The sequence below is a fragment of the Cetorhinus maximus genome, unplaced genomic scaffold (genome assembly GCF_964194155.1).
Source record: "Cetorhinus maximus unplaced genomic scaffold, sCetMax3.hap1.1 HAP1_SCAFFOLD_2958, whole genome shotgun sequence".
NCBI classification, from domain to species: domain Eukaryota; kingdom Metazoa; phylum Chordata; class Chondrichthyes; order Lamniformes; family Cetorhinidae; genus Cetorhinus; species Cetorhinus maximus.
The window spans coordinates 12,501-31,122 of NW_027598888.1; the positions used below are offsets into that span (position 1 = coordinate 12,501).

At 51.7% G+C, this 18,622-nt stretch overlaps 1 protein-coding gene across 5 annotated transcripts in view; it reads right to left on the reverse strand.

The window, feature by feature from the left end:
- The window catches only part of LOC144677740 (uncharacterized), a 20,847-nt gene extending 3,353 nt beyond the window's left edge, over positions 1-17,494 (reverse strand). Inside the window, exons 1-3 of one of the 5 annotated variants that reach the window (XR_013575802.1) lie at positions 3,540-3,663; positions 1,657-1,701; positions 408-602 (exon numbers count right to left, since the gene is read on the reverse strand). Coding sequence is in view for 2 of the 5 variants with exons in the window: in XM_078537765.1 (XP_078393891.1) it covers positions 408-602; positions 6,710-6,968 (454 nt within the window). In the remaining 3 variants the exon portion in view is untranslated. Of the gene's footprint in view, positions 1-407; positions 603-1,656; positions 1,702-3,539; positions 3,677-6,709; positions 7,076-11,215; positions 11,251-15,199; positions 15,291-17,299 lie in introns of those variants that run through there. The other 4 variants (XM_078537765.1, XM_078537766.1, XR_013575804.1 and 1 more) reach the window with 4 other exon arrangements.
- Between the last annotated feature and the right edge of the window lie 1,128 nt (positions 17,495-18,622).

An 18,622-nucleotide genomic window follows, 5' to 3' on the forward strand; every position in this document is an offset into this window, starting at 1 on the left:
GCTTCGAAAGCGCCACGTCAGCCGGGTTGGTAGCGCAGGACTTGAGTGAAAAGAGACAGGCTGTCAAAGTTTTTCACCTTGCACTCATCAGGACAAATGCAAGAATTGCCAAATTTCAAAGGGAACAACGATTTATACTGCACGGGAAAAGGGTGCCGATTGCTCGCTTGATTCGGGACGGCCTTGAGGTTGTGAAAGCCACTTTAGCCATGCAAGTCTTTCTTGCCTTTAAGAGGGAGCTTGCTAAGTGCAGGAGGGAGAGAGGGCGGGGAGGAGGTGAGATGCGGTGAGGCTGGGAGGAGGCTCGGTGCGCAGCACGCGCGCCAGCATTGGCCAGGTTGGGCCGAATGGCCTGTTTCTGAGCTGCGAATTCTGTCACGCGGGGAAACCCCTGTAAAATCGCTCACCTTTCCTTGTCAAGGTGAGATAGAGGGAGATGGACATCAGGCTTATCACCAGGCCCACGAAAAGCACAGCCACGATGGCGTTGGTTCTTCCGGTTCCTGCGGAGAAATTGCGTGGGCCTCCTTTCTCCAGCGTCAGGTTCCCCCAGGGGTTCCCAGTAGCTCCTGAGGCCTTCAGGGGCTCTAGCACATCGATCCCTAGAAGGTGCAAAAATCACATCGATGAGGATTTCTGTTGGACTCTGTCATCCTCCTCACACAACCCGTCTCCCTCGAGGAGCAGTGTACCCGGGGAGCGCTGGCTGCCCTCTGGGATCAGCACACCTTTGGGAGGGGGTATTTGCCGCACGTGAGTCCAGTTCATGCAAGCACGGGGCAGCACAGAAGGAGGCTATTCGGCCCATCCTGTCCGTGCTTGGCTCTCTGCTAGTTCTACCCCCCCACCCCCACTCCAACTCCACCTCCACCTCCACCTTTTTCCTTTTCTTCTCATCAGACAATAATCCAACTCCCCCCTTGAAAGCTTCGATGGAACCTGCCTCCACCACACTCTCAGGCAGCGCATTCCAGATCCTAACCACTCGCTGCATGAAAAAGGCTCCCCCCAACCTCACGCCATGGGGTCTTGACCCTCCCACCCCTGTCCACACTCCTCATCAACATCTTGAACACCCCTTATCCCATCTCCTTTGAATATTCAACCACGTTAGGGATGAGAGTTGGCAGACAGCTTGTGTTCAGGCAATTTTATTTGTTCCTTAGTGGGATGTGTGGGCACCACTAGCGCTGTTGCCCACCATTAACTGCTGAGCAATGAGGGCACTGAAGAGTCAACCACATTGCTGTACAGCCTTGAGTCACATGTAGACCAGACCAGGTACAGATTTCCACCTCTAAAGGGGGTTTAGTGATACCAGATGGGCCTTTACAAGGACCAATGATGGTTGTCATCATTACTGAGACCTATTTATTAATTGGACTTAAATTCCACTAACTGCTTTGGCGGGGCTTGAACCCAGGTGCTATTAAGCTGCACGTCTGGGTTACTAGTCCAGCGATGCTACCACTAGGCCACACGCTCTTCCTCTGCTGCAATGCAGCCAACACCCATTCAAGTCTCAGCTGCCCTCGGTGGGGGGCCGTGAACTCTGGCCTCTGGGTTCTGAAGCCTCATTATCCTGCCCGCCTTGGCACTCTGTTCACGGAAGACAAGAGGGTAGGAAGACGGAGGCTGAACGAGTAATTTAATTACCCGGTGGGCCAATCTCATCAGTTGCAACATTCTCGCTTTGCTTTACTGGGAAGGAGAGAAAGGTTAAAGAGCTTTCAGAACACTGGGAGCAGTGGAGTCTGGACAGGGTCAATATCGTGGTCTCACCCAATGGATCCAGTGGGAAGAAATGCTCCTCGAAGATCATCGAGCAAATGCGCACACACATTGTGCCTGCTTCAAGTAAACAAAATAAGTGACCACCATTCGCTGGCTCATTCCTCAGGACAATGACTTGACCAATCAGGGTCAAACTGCCCGGTTTAAATTTCGAACAATGCTTGGCAGTTAACTGTAAGTCACCATCACTAGTGCATTCTCCATAGCAACACATCTAACCAGTCAGAGTCCACTTGCCAACCCGTCAGCACTCTCTGCACATGTAGTATAAATTGTTGTTTTGCCCATAGACTGGTACTCTTGCAAAGTGTCCTGATGAGTGCAAGATGGAACAGCTTCGACATGTCTCTTTTCTCAGCAATACTCAAAATCTGCTCCGCTAGACAATCCTAACCTGCCACCCCACAGGCCAAGCAATCCCCACCTCCCCTGTTGTATTTTCAGGGCAACTTGCTTGAGCCTTAGACTGGGCGCAGACCCAGCGTGGGAAGAAAGGTGGACAGTGCATTCTTATAGAGCCTGTCGCGACCTCTGGCATGGGATTTGAACCCGTGACCTTCAAGAACACAAGAAATAGCAGCAGGAGTAGGCCATTCAGCCCTTCGAGCCTGCTCCACCATTCAATGCGGTCAAATTGAACCGCTAATTATTAGGTTGTTTAACTAAGTACCCATTTGGCCATATAAAAGAGGTGTCAGCTGTGGCTCAGTTCATAGCACCCTTGCATTTGAACCAAAGGGTTGTGGGTTCATGTCCCACTCCCGGAAACCAAGAACTGTGATTGTACTCGAAAGAGATGCAATCTGTGACTATTGATAACTCGAAAGAGTTTGGCTGTATAAAAGGGATAACAGCTGAGACCAGTGTGGTCGGTGGAGAGTTTTATGACAAAGCCTGAAGGGGTGTATCTTGGTGTCGGTCTTCATTTCTCAACAACTATTGGAGCTTAACAGTGGTAGCGGGGGAGGTTTGCCGCTTGTGAATGAAAGATTGGAAACTAAGCAGACGTCGGACGAAAGACTGGTATTTGGAGTCAACTTTAAGAGCAGAGCGGTTTGGAGTCACTCAACAAAAAAAGAGAACGGCAGAATCAAAACGCAGAGTCTCGGGGTATGACTACTCACCGAGGTTTTGAGAGTTAACCTTATTAGTAATGGAAGAATGACGTTGGATTTGGACACGGATGAAGGTTTGTAAACATTGTTAGATTTAGTGGATAAGATCTGTCAAAAAGATGAGTTATTAAGTGCTTATGGAGCTCATTGATAATGGGGGGGAGGTGGGGGAGGGTGGATATTGCTAAAGATAAGTTCTGGGATGTGAACGAAAACATGAATGTAATAGTTATGAATCTAGCAGCTGAAAGCCCCTTTGGTAATGGAGCGTGCGCCTGGTTATGGATGAGACGCTTAGTAAAATATTGGCAGATAGACCAAGCTGTAAATTAACACAGAAGCATAGAAACTAGGAGCAGGAGTAGGCCATTCGGCCCTTCGAGCCTGCTCCGCCATTCATTATGATCATGGCTGATCATCCAACTCAATAGCCTGCTCCCGCCTTCTCCCCATACCGTAACACCAGCTCTAGGACTGTCCATGCCAGGAGTTCACTGCAGATGGTTACGGGCTATAGTCCATATCAGTTGGTTTCCCTTTTCTTCGAAACCCAAAAATTCCTTCGGTCCAGAATGATCATTCCGCACCACCCCCACCCCGAGCTTGGGAGGGAACCACGATTATTTTGACCTTTTCTGAGAACTTTATTGCACTACACGCGGGCAGAAGAATGTTCCTTAGAGCTGAAGTTTCGGAGAATTTGGCGAGCTCTAAGGCACAACGTCCATGGGAAACTATTTTCAATCAGAGAGACGTGGTATACTATAAAAGAAAAGGGCTTAACGAGTGGAAAGGCCCGGGAAAGAGTATAGGTAAAGATGGTTAAACAGTCATTTTATAACATGGGAACCGGGTACACTCATCGAGAATGGGGTTGAGAAACTTATCAGCCATGATTGAATGGCGGAGCAGACTCGATGGGCCGAGTGGCCTAATTTCTGCTCCTATGTCTTATGGTCTTAAGGTTAGTTGGCGCGGACTACAAATCTATGGGTTCGGAAAGTGATGTAGGAAGGGACGAGGAATCATGTACTTCTCATACCCATGTGCTGCATCATTGTGAGGACCAGGTAGCTGAAGTTGACGGGGTATCTGAAGACGGAGACAGTAATTTGGACGAAGAAGATGAGGCGATTTGTCCCAGAGGACAACAGCCGAAAGCTGGCACTAAAGTTACATACTCGGCCAGAAGGGGCCAGTCAATGGTGGCTGTAGGTAGAGCAGGGAAGGCCGCTGGAAAATATAAAAACTGGTTAAATGTACGAGATGAAGGACTAGGAGGTTAGGCCTATGCATTGGGAACATGAAGATCAAAAATGGAAGACATGGAAAGGCAGTATCAGTTCAGACAGTGGGTTTGGGAGTGAACGTGCCTCTAGGAAGAGATCGCGAACTGTTGGAAGAACATCTATAAATGGGACAGGGAGATCAAACAGCAACAGTCTGGAGTGAGATAGAAGGCAGGATAGAGGGCATGGCTTAACAAGGTCAAGGAATATGGAACAGACTGGAAACACTACAAGGAGCAGAATCTCATGTGATCGAGAAGTCTTAGTAGCTTCAAACAAATCAGATGATAAATTGATAAAGGATGCGAAACAGCAAGAACTATATAGTTGGAAAGAATTTGGGGTATGCACAGAGGTGCCAGATGGGGGACAACCAGCTCTGTCTCACAGATGGATATGCACCGAAAAGGTGTTTCCTGATGGGACTTATAAAGCTAAAGCCAGGCTAGTGGCACGAGGGTTTGAAGAGAAATTGGGTGACCGGGATATAAGAGTAGATTCACCTACAGCAGGGAAAGTTATTCTGAAGATCTTTTTGGCTCTGTTAGCTACAAATGCTTGGGAATGTAAGTCCATTGATATTAAAGCTGCTTCGATGCAGGGACACCAACTTCAATGGGAAGTTTCTCTCCGTCCACCAAAAGAGGTGCCAAACACAGAAGGGAGCTCTCTGGAAGCTAAATAAATGCGCATACAGTTTAAATGATGCCTCCAGAGTTTGGTGTTTCTCAGCGAGGTCAGTTTTGTTAGAAGTTCAGTTGGAAGCAGACCCGGCAATGTTTTATTGGTACCACATAGGGAACCTTGCAGGCGTCTTTATGATGCATGTAGATGTTTGATGTGGGGCGGTAGTAAGCAAATTTGAAACGATTGTCGTTAATGGGCTCAGAACGGAGTTTAAAATTGGAAGTCAGGCTCCTGGCGCATTGAAGTGCATTGGATTGGAAATCGGGCAGAGTGGATCCCACGCCCTTTTACATCAGCAATCCTATTTGGAGAACGTCAATCCCATTGCAATTAGTGGTAGGGTCCCCCAGAAAGATACAGCAGCTTCTGAAACAGAAAAAGAGGAACTCTGAAGCCTAACCGGGCAAGTCAATTGGCTAGGCAAGCAAACAAGGCCGGATGTCAGTCTTCCGCGTTTTGGAATTGAGCGCTGAAAGGACCAATCGCAAGGTTGAAGAGATCACTGGGGCAAGCAGAACATTGACTAAACTAAAAACGGAGCAGGGTACCCATCCAATGTCTTATAGATAAGAAGTCACTCTGGGAAAAACGTTCGCTCTACGTAGGCGCGTCAACGGGAAGAGATTGCGAATCGACATTGCAAGCCTGAAACAGGTGCCCGAGAATAAGGAGATCGCCGCGGTCAAAGGGATTGATAGCAAGCAACAATCATCTGACTTGCTCCACCAAAAGAGGAGCAAGCTCCAAGAAGTTATTAGAGATCCCCAAAGAGGGACATCGTTTTCTTTAAGGAAAAATACTTCTTTTGCGTCTTTACATGTGCTCGCTTTTTATTAAGGAGGGGAAGAAGGTGAATTTATTGAATGAGAAAATATATATTGATGTTTGTTATCACTGTTATATTTTTTTGTGTGGTTATATAAACTTAAGGGCTACTTTCTAATTTTTAAGAAGAGGAGAATCTGTTAGGGAAGGAAACAGTTAAAAAAGTTCAATTGCTAATCATTAGGTTGCTTAAGTAAACACTAACTTGGTTGTATCACAGGGATAAGAGCTGAGGCTAGTGCGGAGGTGGAGAGTTTTATGACAAGCAATAACAATCTGTCTGAAGGAGCCTGTCTTGGCTTCTGGCTTCATTTCTAAACAACTATTGGAACTTAACAACCTTGGGCTTCAACTCCGCTTTCCTGCCCACACCCTGTGGTCCTCGATTCCCTGAGAGTCTATCCCATCCTTAAATGTCTTCAATGATGGAGCATCCACAACCCTCTGGGGTCGAGAATTCCAACGATTCACACAACCTTTTGAGTGAAGGAATCTCTCCTCATCTCAGTCCTCAATGATCGGCCCCCTTATCCCGAGACTGTGCCCCCCCCGTGTTTTAGACTCCCCCCGACCAGCGGTAACAATCTCTCAGTGTCCAACCCGGCCAAAACCCCTTCAGAATCTTGTGTATTTCAACGAGATGGCCTCTCATCCTTCTGAACTCCAGAGGATATAGACCCAATTCACTCAGCCTCTCATCACAGGATAACCCCCTCACCCCGGGGACCAACCTAGTGAACCTTCACTGCACCGCACCCCCCCCGATGCCAGTTTATCCTTTGTTAAACTTGGAGACGTTCAGACTCAGAGGTGAGAGAGAGAGTGCTACCCACTGGGGCATGACTACATCGCTGATTCCGCAATTTACACTAAACCTTCCTTCACCGTAACTCCATCTCTGAGACCACGTCGCTTTTAATGACATATCGGATTAAGACGTGGACAACGCTCGGGTAGGACTGTTCCCCGAGGGAAGTCCTGACCAACGGTTTCACTCACCTTCCTGGACAGTTAATGCCACCTCTGCGCACACCTTCCTCCTGTGAGGGTTCATGGTGGTGACCTGGCAGGCGTACAGTCCCCCGTCACTCAGGACCAGGCTCCTCAGGCTCAGGGTGGCGTCTCCCTCTGCAAACCAGCCCCGCCCCAGCTCCGTCCTGTTCCCGAATCGGGGACCCGGCTCCGGCTTTTCCGAGTGGCTCTCCCGGCCGTACACCAGCGAGTCCCGCTCTCCCTCTCTGAGCTGCCACACCACCATGTACTCCCCGGGAGCCCCGCTGTGCCAACTGAACCGGCAGGGTAAATCGGTGGCGTCACCGGAACGGGCCTCGATCCTAACCTGCCGCTTCCTGCAGGTCAGACGCGCTGTAAGACACACACACACAGTGGCGGAGTGGCAACAGCACAGGACTCATAATCCACGGGCCCAGGCTAATGTCCTGGGGACATCGGTTCGATCATTGCACCCTCACCGCCCCCACCCCCACCCCCTCTCCCAATGCAGCTGGTGGAATTTAAATTCAATCGATCAAATCTGGAATATTACAGCTCGTCTCAGTAATGGGGGTGACCGTGACAACTATCACCGATTGTCATTAAAACCCCACCGGGTTCGCTAATGCCCCCTTTTAGGGAAGGGAAATCTGCCGCCCTTACCCGGTCTGGGCCTACACGTGACTCCAGACCCCACAGCGACGCGGTTGACTCCTTAACTGCCCCCCTGCAATGGCCGAGCGAAGACACTCACTCAGTTCGAGGGCAATTAGGGATGGGCAGCAAGGTCTGGTCTTGCCAGTGACACCCACGTCCCATAAAAGAATACAAAAAATGCCGTGTAATGAATTACATTACAGCTCAAGAGGAGGCCATTCGGCCCAGCTGGTCCGTGATAGTGCTTATGCTCTACCCTTCTGACATCATCTCAACGTTCTGTTCTACATCCAACGGGCAGTGATGGCAGTGTGTACGCACTGCAGTGACTCACCAAGGCTCCTTTCACAGCACCTCCAGTCCCGTGACCTCTACCACCTAGGAGGACAAGGGCAGCAGATGCATGGGGAACACCAGCACCTGGAAGTTCCCCTCCAAGCCCACTCACCAGCCTGACTTGGAAATATATCGGCCGTTCCTTCACTGTCGCTGGGTCAAAATCCTGGAACTCCCTCCCTAAAAGCGCTGTGGGTGTACCTACACCACATGGACTGCAGCGGCTCAAGAAGGCAGCAGCTCACCACCACCTTCTCAAGAGGCAGTTAGGGACGGGCAATAAATACTGGGCCCAGCCAGCGACGCCCACATCCCATGAATGAATCAAAAAAAAAACTCTTGTTTCTTTATCGAGCTTCTCTTGTCCAAATTCTCAGGTGGATGTGAAAGGTCGCTTGGCCACTATTTCGAAGAAGAGGAGGGTGACGTTCTCCCCAGTGAACTGGGGCCAATACTTATCCCTCAACCAACAGAATTAAAAACAGATTACCTGGCCGTTATCATATAGCCAACTGTGGGATCTTGCTGTGCGCTAAGTTGTGGCAGTGTTCCCTGCAGTACAACAGCAACTGCTCTTTGAAAGCTCTTCGTTGGCTGTAAAAGTGAAGTTGCGGCAGGCGCCATAGAAATGCAGGCCTTTCTTTTTGTTTTTGGCTCCTTAAAGGTATCTCATGAGGCCACCTCGCCCCATCCACTCCCCAATGCTGGCGAGTTCCACGTTCTCACCACTCTCTGGGTAAGGAACTTTCTTCTGCACTGGATTAATTCGTGACTGTCTTACATGGAACCCCACCCCCCGCCCCCCTCCCCTGGTTCTGGACTCCCCCGCAATGTTTATTAAGCTGTGCAAGGATGTTTACTTTATCAGGAGAGATGGGCCAGATGACTTCAGGCAGACAATAATGGTCACCAAGAAAGAAGCCAAAGACAGTGCCGATGTTCTGGCGTCTGTGCAATGAATCTGACTGGCCATGTGTTGAAGGTGGTGTAGAAGTTATTGCAAAGGGCATGGGTGGAAGGCCACTCAGCCCTATCGGAAATAACCAGTCTGAATTCCAGGGGCGATAAGGGACAAAGGAAGCAATCAGCATTGCGAGGTTAATGAGTGAACGTGGTTTAGAGTTCAGATAAAGGTCTGGACCCTAAGCTCTGGAATTCCCTCCGCCTCTCCCTCCTCCTTTGAGACACCTCCAAACACCTTCTGCCACCTTTTCCTCCTTTCTTTTGGTGTCGGTTCTTTGCCTGAGGCCGCTTCTGCACTAAAGGCGCTATATGAATGCAGGTTCCCATTCATGTCCCTTTAAGGCGTATTAACAGCTTTAGAGCTTTTGGATGTTTTGCAAACGGGATTTTATTTATTTATTTTTGTCCTTTCGCGGGATGCGGGCTAGGCCAATATTTGTTGCCCACCCCTAATTGCCCTGACCGTGGCCTGAACCCTAACCGGAACCCTGACCCTAACTCAAACCCCAACGCCGACACTGACCCTAACCCGAACCCTGACCCTAACTCAAACCCCAACGCCGACACTGACCCTAATCCGAACCCTGACCCTAACACAAACCCCAATGCCGACACTGACCCTAACCTGAACCCTGACCCTAACACAAACCCCAACGCCGACACTGACCCTAATCCGAACCCTGACCCTAACACAAACCCCAACGCCGATGCTGACCCTAACCTGAACCCTGACCCTAACCCTGATCCTAACCCAAACCCTAGCCCTGACCCCAACCCCAACTCTAACCCTGACCCTAACCATAACACTAACCCTAATCCTATCCCTGACCCTGACCCGCGGCGCTATATTTATGGCCCAGCAGCCCCCAACCCAGGCCTGAGACGGAGATGAGGAGGAATTTCTTCTCTCAGAGGGTCACTAGTCTTTGGAACTCTCTCCCCCCCAGAGAGCAGTGGAGGCCGGGTCACTGAATACATTCAAGGCTGAGTTCGACAGATTTTTGATGGACAAGGGAGTCAGAGATTATGGTGGGGGGGTGTGGGGTGGAAAGTGGAGTTAAGACTACAATCCGATCGGCAACGATCTTATTGAGTGGCAGGGCAGGCTAGAGGGGCCGAATGGCCTACTCCTGCTCCTATATCTTATGCCCAGGGTGGGAGAAAAAGAAATCGAGCCCAAGATTCCAGAGGCACATTGCTACCAACTGCAAGAGGCTTGACATTTTGCAGCATTCCTAGTAGGTCTCTTCGTGAGTGCGATTTGCAACAAGGTCAGAGTTGACCTCCCAATTTCACTGTCGGATCATTTCCAGTTTGTGGGCACAGATGCCAGAGCGCCATACCAGTGGCTGCCCACCTTCACCACCACCTTCTCAAGAGGCAGTTAGGGCCGGGCAATAAATACTGGCCCAGCCAACCAGCGATGGCCACATCCCATGAATGAATCAAAAAAAACTCTTGTTTCTTTATCGAGCTTCTCTTGTCCACATTCTCAGGTGGATGTGAAAGGTCGCTTGGCCACTGGGGATCCGGAGCTTGGGCGTTGAGCTCGCTGCTGCTTGGAAAGACCGGGATGTGGGTGTCGCTGGCAAGGCCAGCATTTTTTGCCCATCCCTAATTGCCCCTTGAGAAGGTGGTGGTGAGCTGCTGCCTTCTTGAACCGCTGCAGTCCCTGTGGTGTAGGTACACCCACCGTGCTGTTAGGGAGGGAGCTCCAGGATTTTGACCCAGCGACAGTGAAGGAACGGCCGATATATTTCCAAGTCAGGATGGTGAGTGACTCGGAGGGGAACTTCCAGGTGGTGGTGTTTCCCATCTATCTGCTGCCCTTGTCCTTCTAGATGATAGGGGTTGTGGATTTGGAAGGTGCTGCCTATAGAGCCTTGGTGAGTTCCTGCAGTGCATCTTGTAGATGGTACACACACTGCTGCTACTGTGCGTCGGTGGTGGAGGGAATGAATGTTTGTGGATGTGGTGCCGATCAAGGAGGCTGCTTTGCCCTGGATGGTGTCGAGCTTCTTGAGTGTTGCGGGAGCTGCACTCATCCAGGCAAGTGGGGAGTATTCCATCACACTCCTGACTTGTGCCTTGTAGATGGTGGACAGGCTTTGGGGCATCAGGAGGTTAGTTACTTGCCGTAGGATTCCCAGCCTCTGACCTGCGGTAACCCACCTCCTGACTCCCCAAAACCTGTCCACATAAATTCTGCCCTCCCCAGTCGATCCAATTCTCTGACTATATCACACTGCTCTTTCAACCAATGTTCTCAAGCCTTTTCAGTCCTCTTCAATACTGCCTTCCTTCCACTCTCTCCATTCTTCCAACTTTTGGCAACTTTGCAGTCAGGACACATGGTTCCTTGACCCTATATCCTCTTTGAAAACAATATCCCAATGCCATTTGTCCTTCCGTCCTTGACAGATTGGTTAATCTGTTTCCGTTTCTCAATCGCCTTGGCGGTATCCTAGTCCTTCCTAGCTATTGGCCTCTTTAAGTTCATTTACACCACCTTCGTTTACATCCTCGAGCCTCCCCACAGCTTTCAGCGCACCCCACCTTGGACCTCCTTCAGGCAGAATCGTGCTTCCATTCGGAGTCTATGTGGACTCCCAGCTGAGCTGTCGAGCTCTTAGCACTCTGGGGCGTGGAGAGGCCAGCGGAATGGGCGGACAGTTTCACACGGAGAAGTGTGAGATAACGCCTTTTGGCAGAAGAGGTGGGGAGAGGTAATATAGACCAAACGGCACAGTTCTAAAGAGCGTGCAGGTACAGAGGGACCTGGGGGTTCATGTGCATCAATCTTTGAAGGTGGTAGGGCATACTGAGAGAGTGGCTAGCAAAGCAGATAGGAGCTCGGGCTTCATTAATAGAGGCATTGAGTAAATAGAGGCATTGAGTACAAAAACAGGGAGGTTACGCTGAACTTTTTCTAAAGCTCTGGTTAGGCCAGAACTAGAGTATCGTGTCCAGTTCTGGTCACCACACTTTGGGAAGGATGTGAGGGTCCTTGAGAGGGTGCGGAAGAGATTTACCAGAATGGTTCCAGGGATGAGGGATTTTAGCTACAAGGTTGGGTTGGGGAGGCTGGGATTGTTCTCCTTGGGGCAAAGGAGATTGAGGGGGGGATCTGATGGAGGGGCACAAGATGATGACAGGTTTAGATAAGGTAGACAAAGAAAAGCTGATGGGAAAAGGACTAGGAGACACAGATTTAAGGTTTTGGGCAGGAGATGCGGGGGGTGGTGGGGTGAGGTGGGGGATGTGAGGAAGAACTTTTTTACACAGCGAGCGGTGATGACCTGGAACTCGCTGCCCACGAGGTGGGGTGGAAGTGGAGACGATGAACGATTTCAATTGGAAATTGGATGGACACAGGAGGGAAACAAACTCACGGGGGATATGGGGATAGAGCGGGGGGAGGATGGGGGAGGGGACTGACTGGATTGCTCCACAGAGAGCTGACATGGACTCGATGGGCCAAATGGCCTCCTCCTGTGCCATTAATGACTCTATTCCTGTATCTTTGTCTTTCCATTATATAGCCCAGATGAAATCTTCTTGTATTGTCAAACGTTTAGCGTGTACAGGCAAATTTCTGTTCTCCGGCACTTTGCCAACTGGAATTCTCCATCAAACAGATTTTTGGGGTCAAATCTGTCGGCTCTGTGTCTTGATTGGAAATGCCAGACTCACCGGTAATGGTTATCGGTGGGCGGCCTGTCCTCGTTCCGGTCTCAGCCTCCCGCTGCTCCCTCCCCCCACTCAGCGCCGCTCGCTCGATTCGCAGGCTCCCGCACCTCTCGTGAGACCTCCACACCGGGCGTGATCACAACCCGAGCTTTCTCATTGGGCGCAAAACGCGGAGAGCTCCTCTTAACGCATCGGTTAACCGGGCACTTCCCATTTCCGGGTCCGAGACTTTCCCGCATTTGCCACCGCGAGTCCTGATCGGCAATGTCCTCTCCCCATTTCCTTTGCCAAATGCACAGGGTCCTGCATTTCTGTGTCGCCTTCAACAACACCGTTCGACTCTCAGAACAATCACATATCCACTCCCACTCTCCTGTCCCATTGGCCACTCAGTGAGAGCGGCCAAACCTGTGTCATTGGGAGAGGAGCCCAACAAGGGTATTTCTCATCATTGAGCCCTCCTCAAATGATCAAAGGAGTGTTTGAAGACACAGAATCTTGCGTTAGGATTGGGGGAGGTGATGCGGGGTGTTGGGGGGAGAAATGAGAACATCAGTTCGACTTTGCAAATGACAAAGCCCTTGTAAGAAGCACAGAAGACGGATTACAAGAACTAGTAGATACGGCCAATAACAGCAGGCATGAGCTTTGGAAGGAAAGTGGACATCGACAAAGCCAAAGTGACGCACATCTCAAAATCACCAACATATCTCCGCAGAAGGAGGCGACCTCGTGAGGTCTTGTGGTGCAGTGGGTAGTGTCTCCAATTCTGGGTTAGAAGTTCTGGGTTCAAGACCCATGGCCATGGAAGGTGTGCTCAGAATGTGGCCAAACAGGTTGATTATCGGGCTGTAAATCCTTGCCATACCCAGGTGGTGGCATGGGTAGGTGCCATCGCCTACCACCTGACGGCAGGTGGTAAAGAGCAGAAGGCAACAGCAACCCGCTGCGGTACTTTGCCAAGCATTAGTCATGGAGCAGTCCAATGGAAGGCCATGGTCTCCAATGCCCACCCTCTGTGGATGGAAGAGGCAACAGAGAAGTCAGAACAAGGAGAGTGATGGGGAAGGCCATCTTTGGTAAGAAGAGACAGCTGCTAAGCAGGAAGCTGAATAAATAAACAAAGTCACAAAGCAAAATGCTGCAGATGCTGGAGACCTGAGACGAAGAAGGGACAGTGGCCAACCAGGAAGCTGAATAAACAAACAAACGCAAAATGCTGCAGATGCTGGAGACCTGAGACAAAAACAGAAAACGCCGGGAAAAACTCAAGGGTCACATGGACTCGAAACAGTTGACGCTGTTTCTCTCTCCGCCGACGCTGTCAGGCCTGCTGAGTTCTTCCGGCATTTTCCGTCTTCGTTTCAAACTCCGGGACAAGGAGTGATTTTGGAGAGGGCCAGATTTGGAGTGCCGCTCTGTCAGCAGGCGAGACCTTACAAGGAGGTGGTGGGGAAACGAGCTTGCGAAATAACTTTGTGGATACGGAGGAGAGCAGGGAGGATCAGAAAAAGTGGCAAATGAAGTGCTGAGGAGCGTGGACGACCCAGAGAAATTTGTTGAACAGAATTCGGAAAGGACAGAGGGGAGCTGGGCAGGACACCCCTTCAGAGGGAATGGGCTTTTGAAAGGTGTTGCGGAGGGAAGATTTGAAGTGGAAATGACGAAGAGGCAAGTCACGCTTGATGGCTTGAAAACATAGAAACTAGGAGCAGTGGTAGGCCATTCGGCCCTTTGAGCCTGCTCCGCCATTCATCATGATCTTGGCTGATCATCCAACTCAATAGCCTGCTCCCCGCTTTCCCCCCATACCCTTTGACTGAAGGAAGTTACCGGCGAATGAAAAGCCTGGCACCGGGTAGAGAGAGAGACATGAAGTGAACTGTTGTGAGCCTTTGGGCATGTTGATGACGCCAGCACAGATGGAGTGGCCAACGGTGGAGCGACGGTAATCGAGGTTACGGCCAGAGGGCCGGGATTAAGAGGGGATCAGAAGGTCGTAGCGGTGGAGGGGGAGGAGGGTCCCGAGCGAGGGAGGTTAAACTGCAGTCAACACTCTCACAAGGGGAACCTGAGGCAGGGGACAGGCCTCGAAGATGCCTGTGGGTTAACCACGGACTCACACTTGCCGTGCGGTGCACTAGGCCCAACAGGCCTGCCGTTCGCGGCTATAGGTAGCGTCTTCGCACGGTGGAGTTCCCGGCCCAACCCCCACTGCTCCGCCAAACAAGATCCCAATTTAGGTGCCGCAGTGGGTGCAATTGTTCACCTCCCATTAGAAGCCCGTGCGGCCAGGCCTGGCTCTGGGGCCTTCAGAACTGTCACACCCAGCGGCACTACTGAGGGAGTGCTGCACTGCCGGGGGTGCCGACTATCCTTTCAAACGTGAAACCCTCCCTGCCCTCCCCCACCACCACATCCCCCACCCCCCCCACCCCACCCCCCACCCTCCGCCACCTCGTCCACCCCCTCAGGTGGATGCGAAAGATCCCGGCGGCCATTATTTAAATTCGCCGCCGTTTGCGGGAGCTTGCTGTGCGCAAGATTGGCCGGCGAGTTTCCTGCATGACCGCACTTTGGGAGAAGGAACTCCGCGGGCTGCGGGGGGGGGGGAGGAATGGGAGGCCGGGGAAGGCGCTATAGAAATGCAAGCTCCTTCTCGTTCGCTGCCTGGCACGGCCAGAGTTTTGTAGCCCCCCCCACCCCCAGAGTGAGGGGGGTGGGAGTGGGGGGGGGGCAGTTGCTTCCTCCGGTGAAATGGCCGCCCCCTCCTTTGGCGCAAAAGCAGCTCCGATAGGCCCCACCGCGCAGGAAGGTGGCTGGTTACCGTGGCGACTGAGCGGGACCTACCTGTCTCTGTCAGTTGAACCAAGATCCAGAGAGTCGGAAGTAGCTTGAGAGGTTTCATCGCATTTGCCCGGCGGTTAGGGCACCGAGACGGGGGCGGGCGGGGGGCTTGGGTGGGGGGAGGTTTTTTTGAGTCCTGACTTTGCGACGAGAAGTCACTGTGCCTGCAGGAGGGGCCCCGTGTTTTAGCAGTTGGGCGAGTTCCAAAGACAGAGTCAGTCAAACGAAGGCTTTATATCCGCATTGCCTTAGGCAGCGTGTGTCAGAGGATCCCTTAGGGTCCTAATGTTCACCCGCCTCCCTCACCTGCAGGCTGGCAACTTGAACTACTTCCGCCAAACCGGGACACTCGTCACGGCTGGGAGGCCTGGGATTCGCGGGCCTGGCGACCTCTGCGGCGAGGGAGACGGGACCGGCGCTCCAGGGTCGCTGGACCCGTCGTCGGAATCGGGGGTGGGGGGAAAGGTTAGAGATGTGACAGGTCCTAAACTGGTACGGCTGGAGCTGGGGTGGGGGTTGGGCGGGGAAAGGTGGGGAGGGGGTGGGGTGGGGTGATGAACCTACCGAGGGAAGGGGAGGCCTGTGATGGGGCGGGAGACAGGAAAGGTTACGGGGGGAGAAGGCGGGAGAATGGGGGTTGAGAAACCTATCGGCCACGATTGGATGGCGGAGCAGACGCGATGGGCCGAATGGCCCTAATTTCTGCTCTTACAGTCTTATGGGTCTTATGGACAGGCTACCCTCGTGCAGAAGTCACATTTCCCGAGTCCCAAGCTCGCCGGGTCGACGTTTACATGAGGTTGGCGTTGAGGCCGGTCCTTATGGTCAATGGTCCAAAGGGATGACGTTGCCAGGCCAAAGGAGAGGGTGAAAGAACAAGTGAAGGAATAAAAGAAGAGACCAGAAGAGGGGTGAAGGGCAACGGCGGACTCATCGCCAACAGCCAGCTTTCGAAAATAGGGGAGCGGTGGGCCTGTGACCTGAAATCGTTGACCCTGATGGTGTTGGGTCAGGGAGGCTGAAAGGCGCCTAAATCCAAAGGTGAGGTGATGTCACTCCAGCGCACGTCGAGCTTCAACTGGGGCGGTGCGTTCCTGTAGCGCCTTCCTCAACCCCGGGACCTCCCCGAAGCCTTGCTCAGCCGACGGAGTATTGTCGGGGCCCCGACGAAGGGTCATCGTTGACCCCGAAAGGTTGAATCTCTTCCCCCTCCCCCAACTCCTGACCAGCCGAGTCTTTTCCAGCATTTCGCTGCTTTCGTCCGGGCGGCGCAATGCGCACAGCAAGATCCCACAAACAGCAACCTGCTAATGGCTCCCGTGATCGGTCCTGAGGCGTCGGCCGGAGGGGGTAAATATTGCCCCCGGGGGTGGGGGACGTGAGGGAGGAGCTCGTCTTCTGGATACCAGCCCTGGGAGAGGGAAAACCTCTGACAAGCGCCGCACTCCCTCAAGTACGGAGCGGGGGGGTTGAAGGTGGGGTGGGTGGGGGGGGGAAGAAGGTCGGCCTGGGTTTTGTGCTCGAGCCTCCCCCTGAGGTGGGAAGACTCTCAGACTCCTGAGGCGATCAGGCTGGCACTGAGAGACGAGGAGAGGAGAAAGGGCATCCGCGCACAGGCGAGTGCCAAGTTGGCGAGGAGCGGCCGCTGACCAGTCCAAGCAGGGGGCAATTCTACGTTCCTGGTGAACCCCTGAGATTTGTGGATGGTCCCTTACTTACAATACTCTCCTCTCAGCTGCCTGGCTGCTCGGTCTGCAAATTCCTCATTCCGATTGCAAAATACAAAAAAAATCCCCCGGAGAGACTCCAATTAAAGGCACATAAATGTGTCAATAAACAAAAGGACAACTGTTCCGGCAAAAGCGACACAAATCACTCACAGAGAAGCACAGCAGGGCCAACGCTGGCCTCTGTTGAAGCGAGGGGATATACAGAAGTTAAAAAAAAAAGTACAGTTCCTCCCCCCCAACCCCACCCCACCCCCTGGCCCTCTTAAAGGAGAGTTTCCTAACACTTGCTCCTTGCAGAGAGCCCCTTTAAGAAAAGATAAAGCACTGGTTTTAAGCTCTGGCTGCACTACAGGCGCTTAACATCTGCACTGACCTGACAATGATAATATTTCCTTCCGCAATTTGATAGCCTGGCTGGAATTTCTCTCTCTCCCTCTCTCTCCGGAATCTCATCTGTCTCCTGCTCGACGCTCTGTCACCCTCTGACCCCAGGCCGGAGGGTCTGAACCTGTGGAGGATGGAGGGACTTCACTATTGGGTGGTAGCTGCTGCTGCCATCTCATGCACACTCATCTTAAACCCTGGTAAGTGCTCTCTCCTCTCTCTCTCCTCCCTCTCTCTCTCTCTCTCTGGGTTCAGACCGACTCTGCTTAAAGATTGAGGGTGTAACAGCGATTGAGAGGACCCCCCCCTCGTCGGGAGCTCTGGTGTGGAAAGAGAGAGGGTCCGGAGGAAGATCACGAGGACTTATCCCAGGAATGAAAGGCTTAACATATGAGGAACGTTTGAGGACTCTCTGGGTCTATAACTCGATGGAGTTGAGAAGGATGAGAGGGGGGGATCTGATTGAAACTTACAGAATACTGAAAGGCCTGGATAGAGTGGACGTGGGGAAGATGTTTCCATGAGTAGGCGAGACCAGGACCCGAGGGCACAGCCTCAGAGTAAAGGGAAGACCTTTTAGAACAGAGATGAGGAGAAACTTCTTTAGCCAGAGAGTGGTGAATCTATGGAATTCATTGCCACAGAAGGCGGTGGAGGCCAGGTCATTGAGTGTATTTAAGACCGAGATAGATAGGTTCTTGATTGGTAAGGGGATCAAAGATTACGGGGGAGAAGGCGGGAGAATGGGGTTGAGAAACTATCAGCCATGATTGAATGGCGGAGGAGACTCGATGGGCCGAATGGCCTAATTTCTGCTCCTATGTCTTATAGTCTTATCCTCACCTGGTCTGACCTACATGTGATCCCAGGTCATGTGTTTGACTCTTAACTGCCCCTCTCTGAAATGGCTGAGCGAGGTTCTCAGTTCAAGGGCAATTAAGCATGGGCAACAAGTGCTGGCCTTGCTAGTGATACCTGCATCCCATGACGGAATGAAGGAAATGTCCCTCTCTATTGGGATCTTGTGGGAAATTAAACATTTTTTTTTAAATTACCCGTGATGTGGATGAAGTTATCATGGTCAACATTTATCAGCCAGATTTATAGTTTCATCTGTGGTTTCATTGGTGTCTCTCAATCTCTCTGTCTCCATTGATCTCTCTCTCTGCCCCTGTCTCTCTCTTTCAAACTCTCTGTCTCTATTGATCTCTCTCTCTGCCTCTCTGTCTCTGTTTCTCTCTCTCTCTGTATCTCTCTCAATCTCGCTCTCTCCGCCTCTCTCGATCTCTCTCTCTGTCTCTCTCTTTCTCTC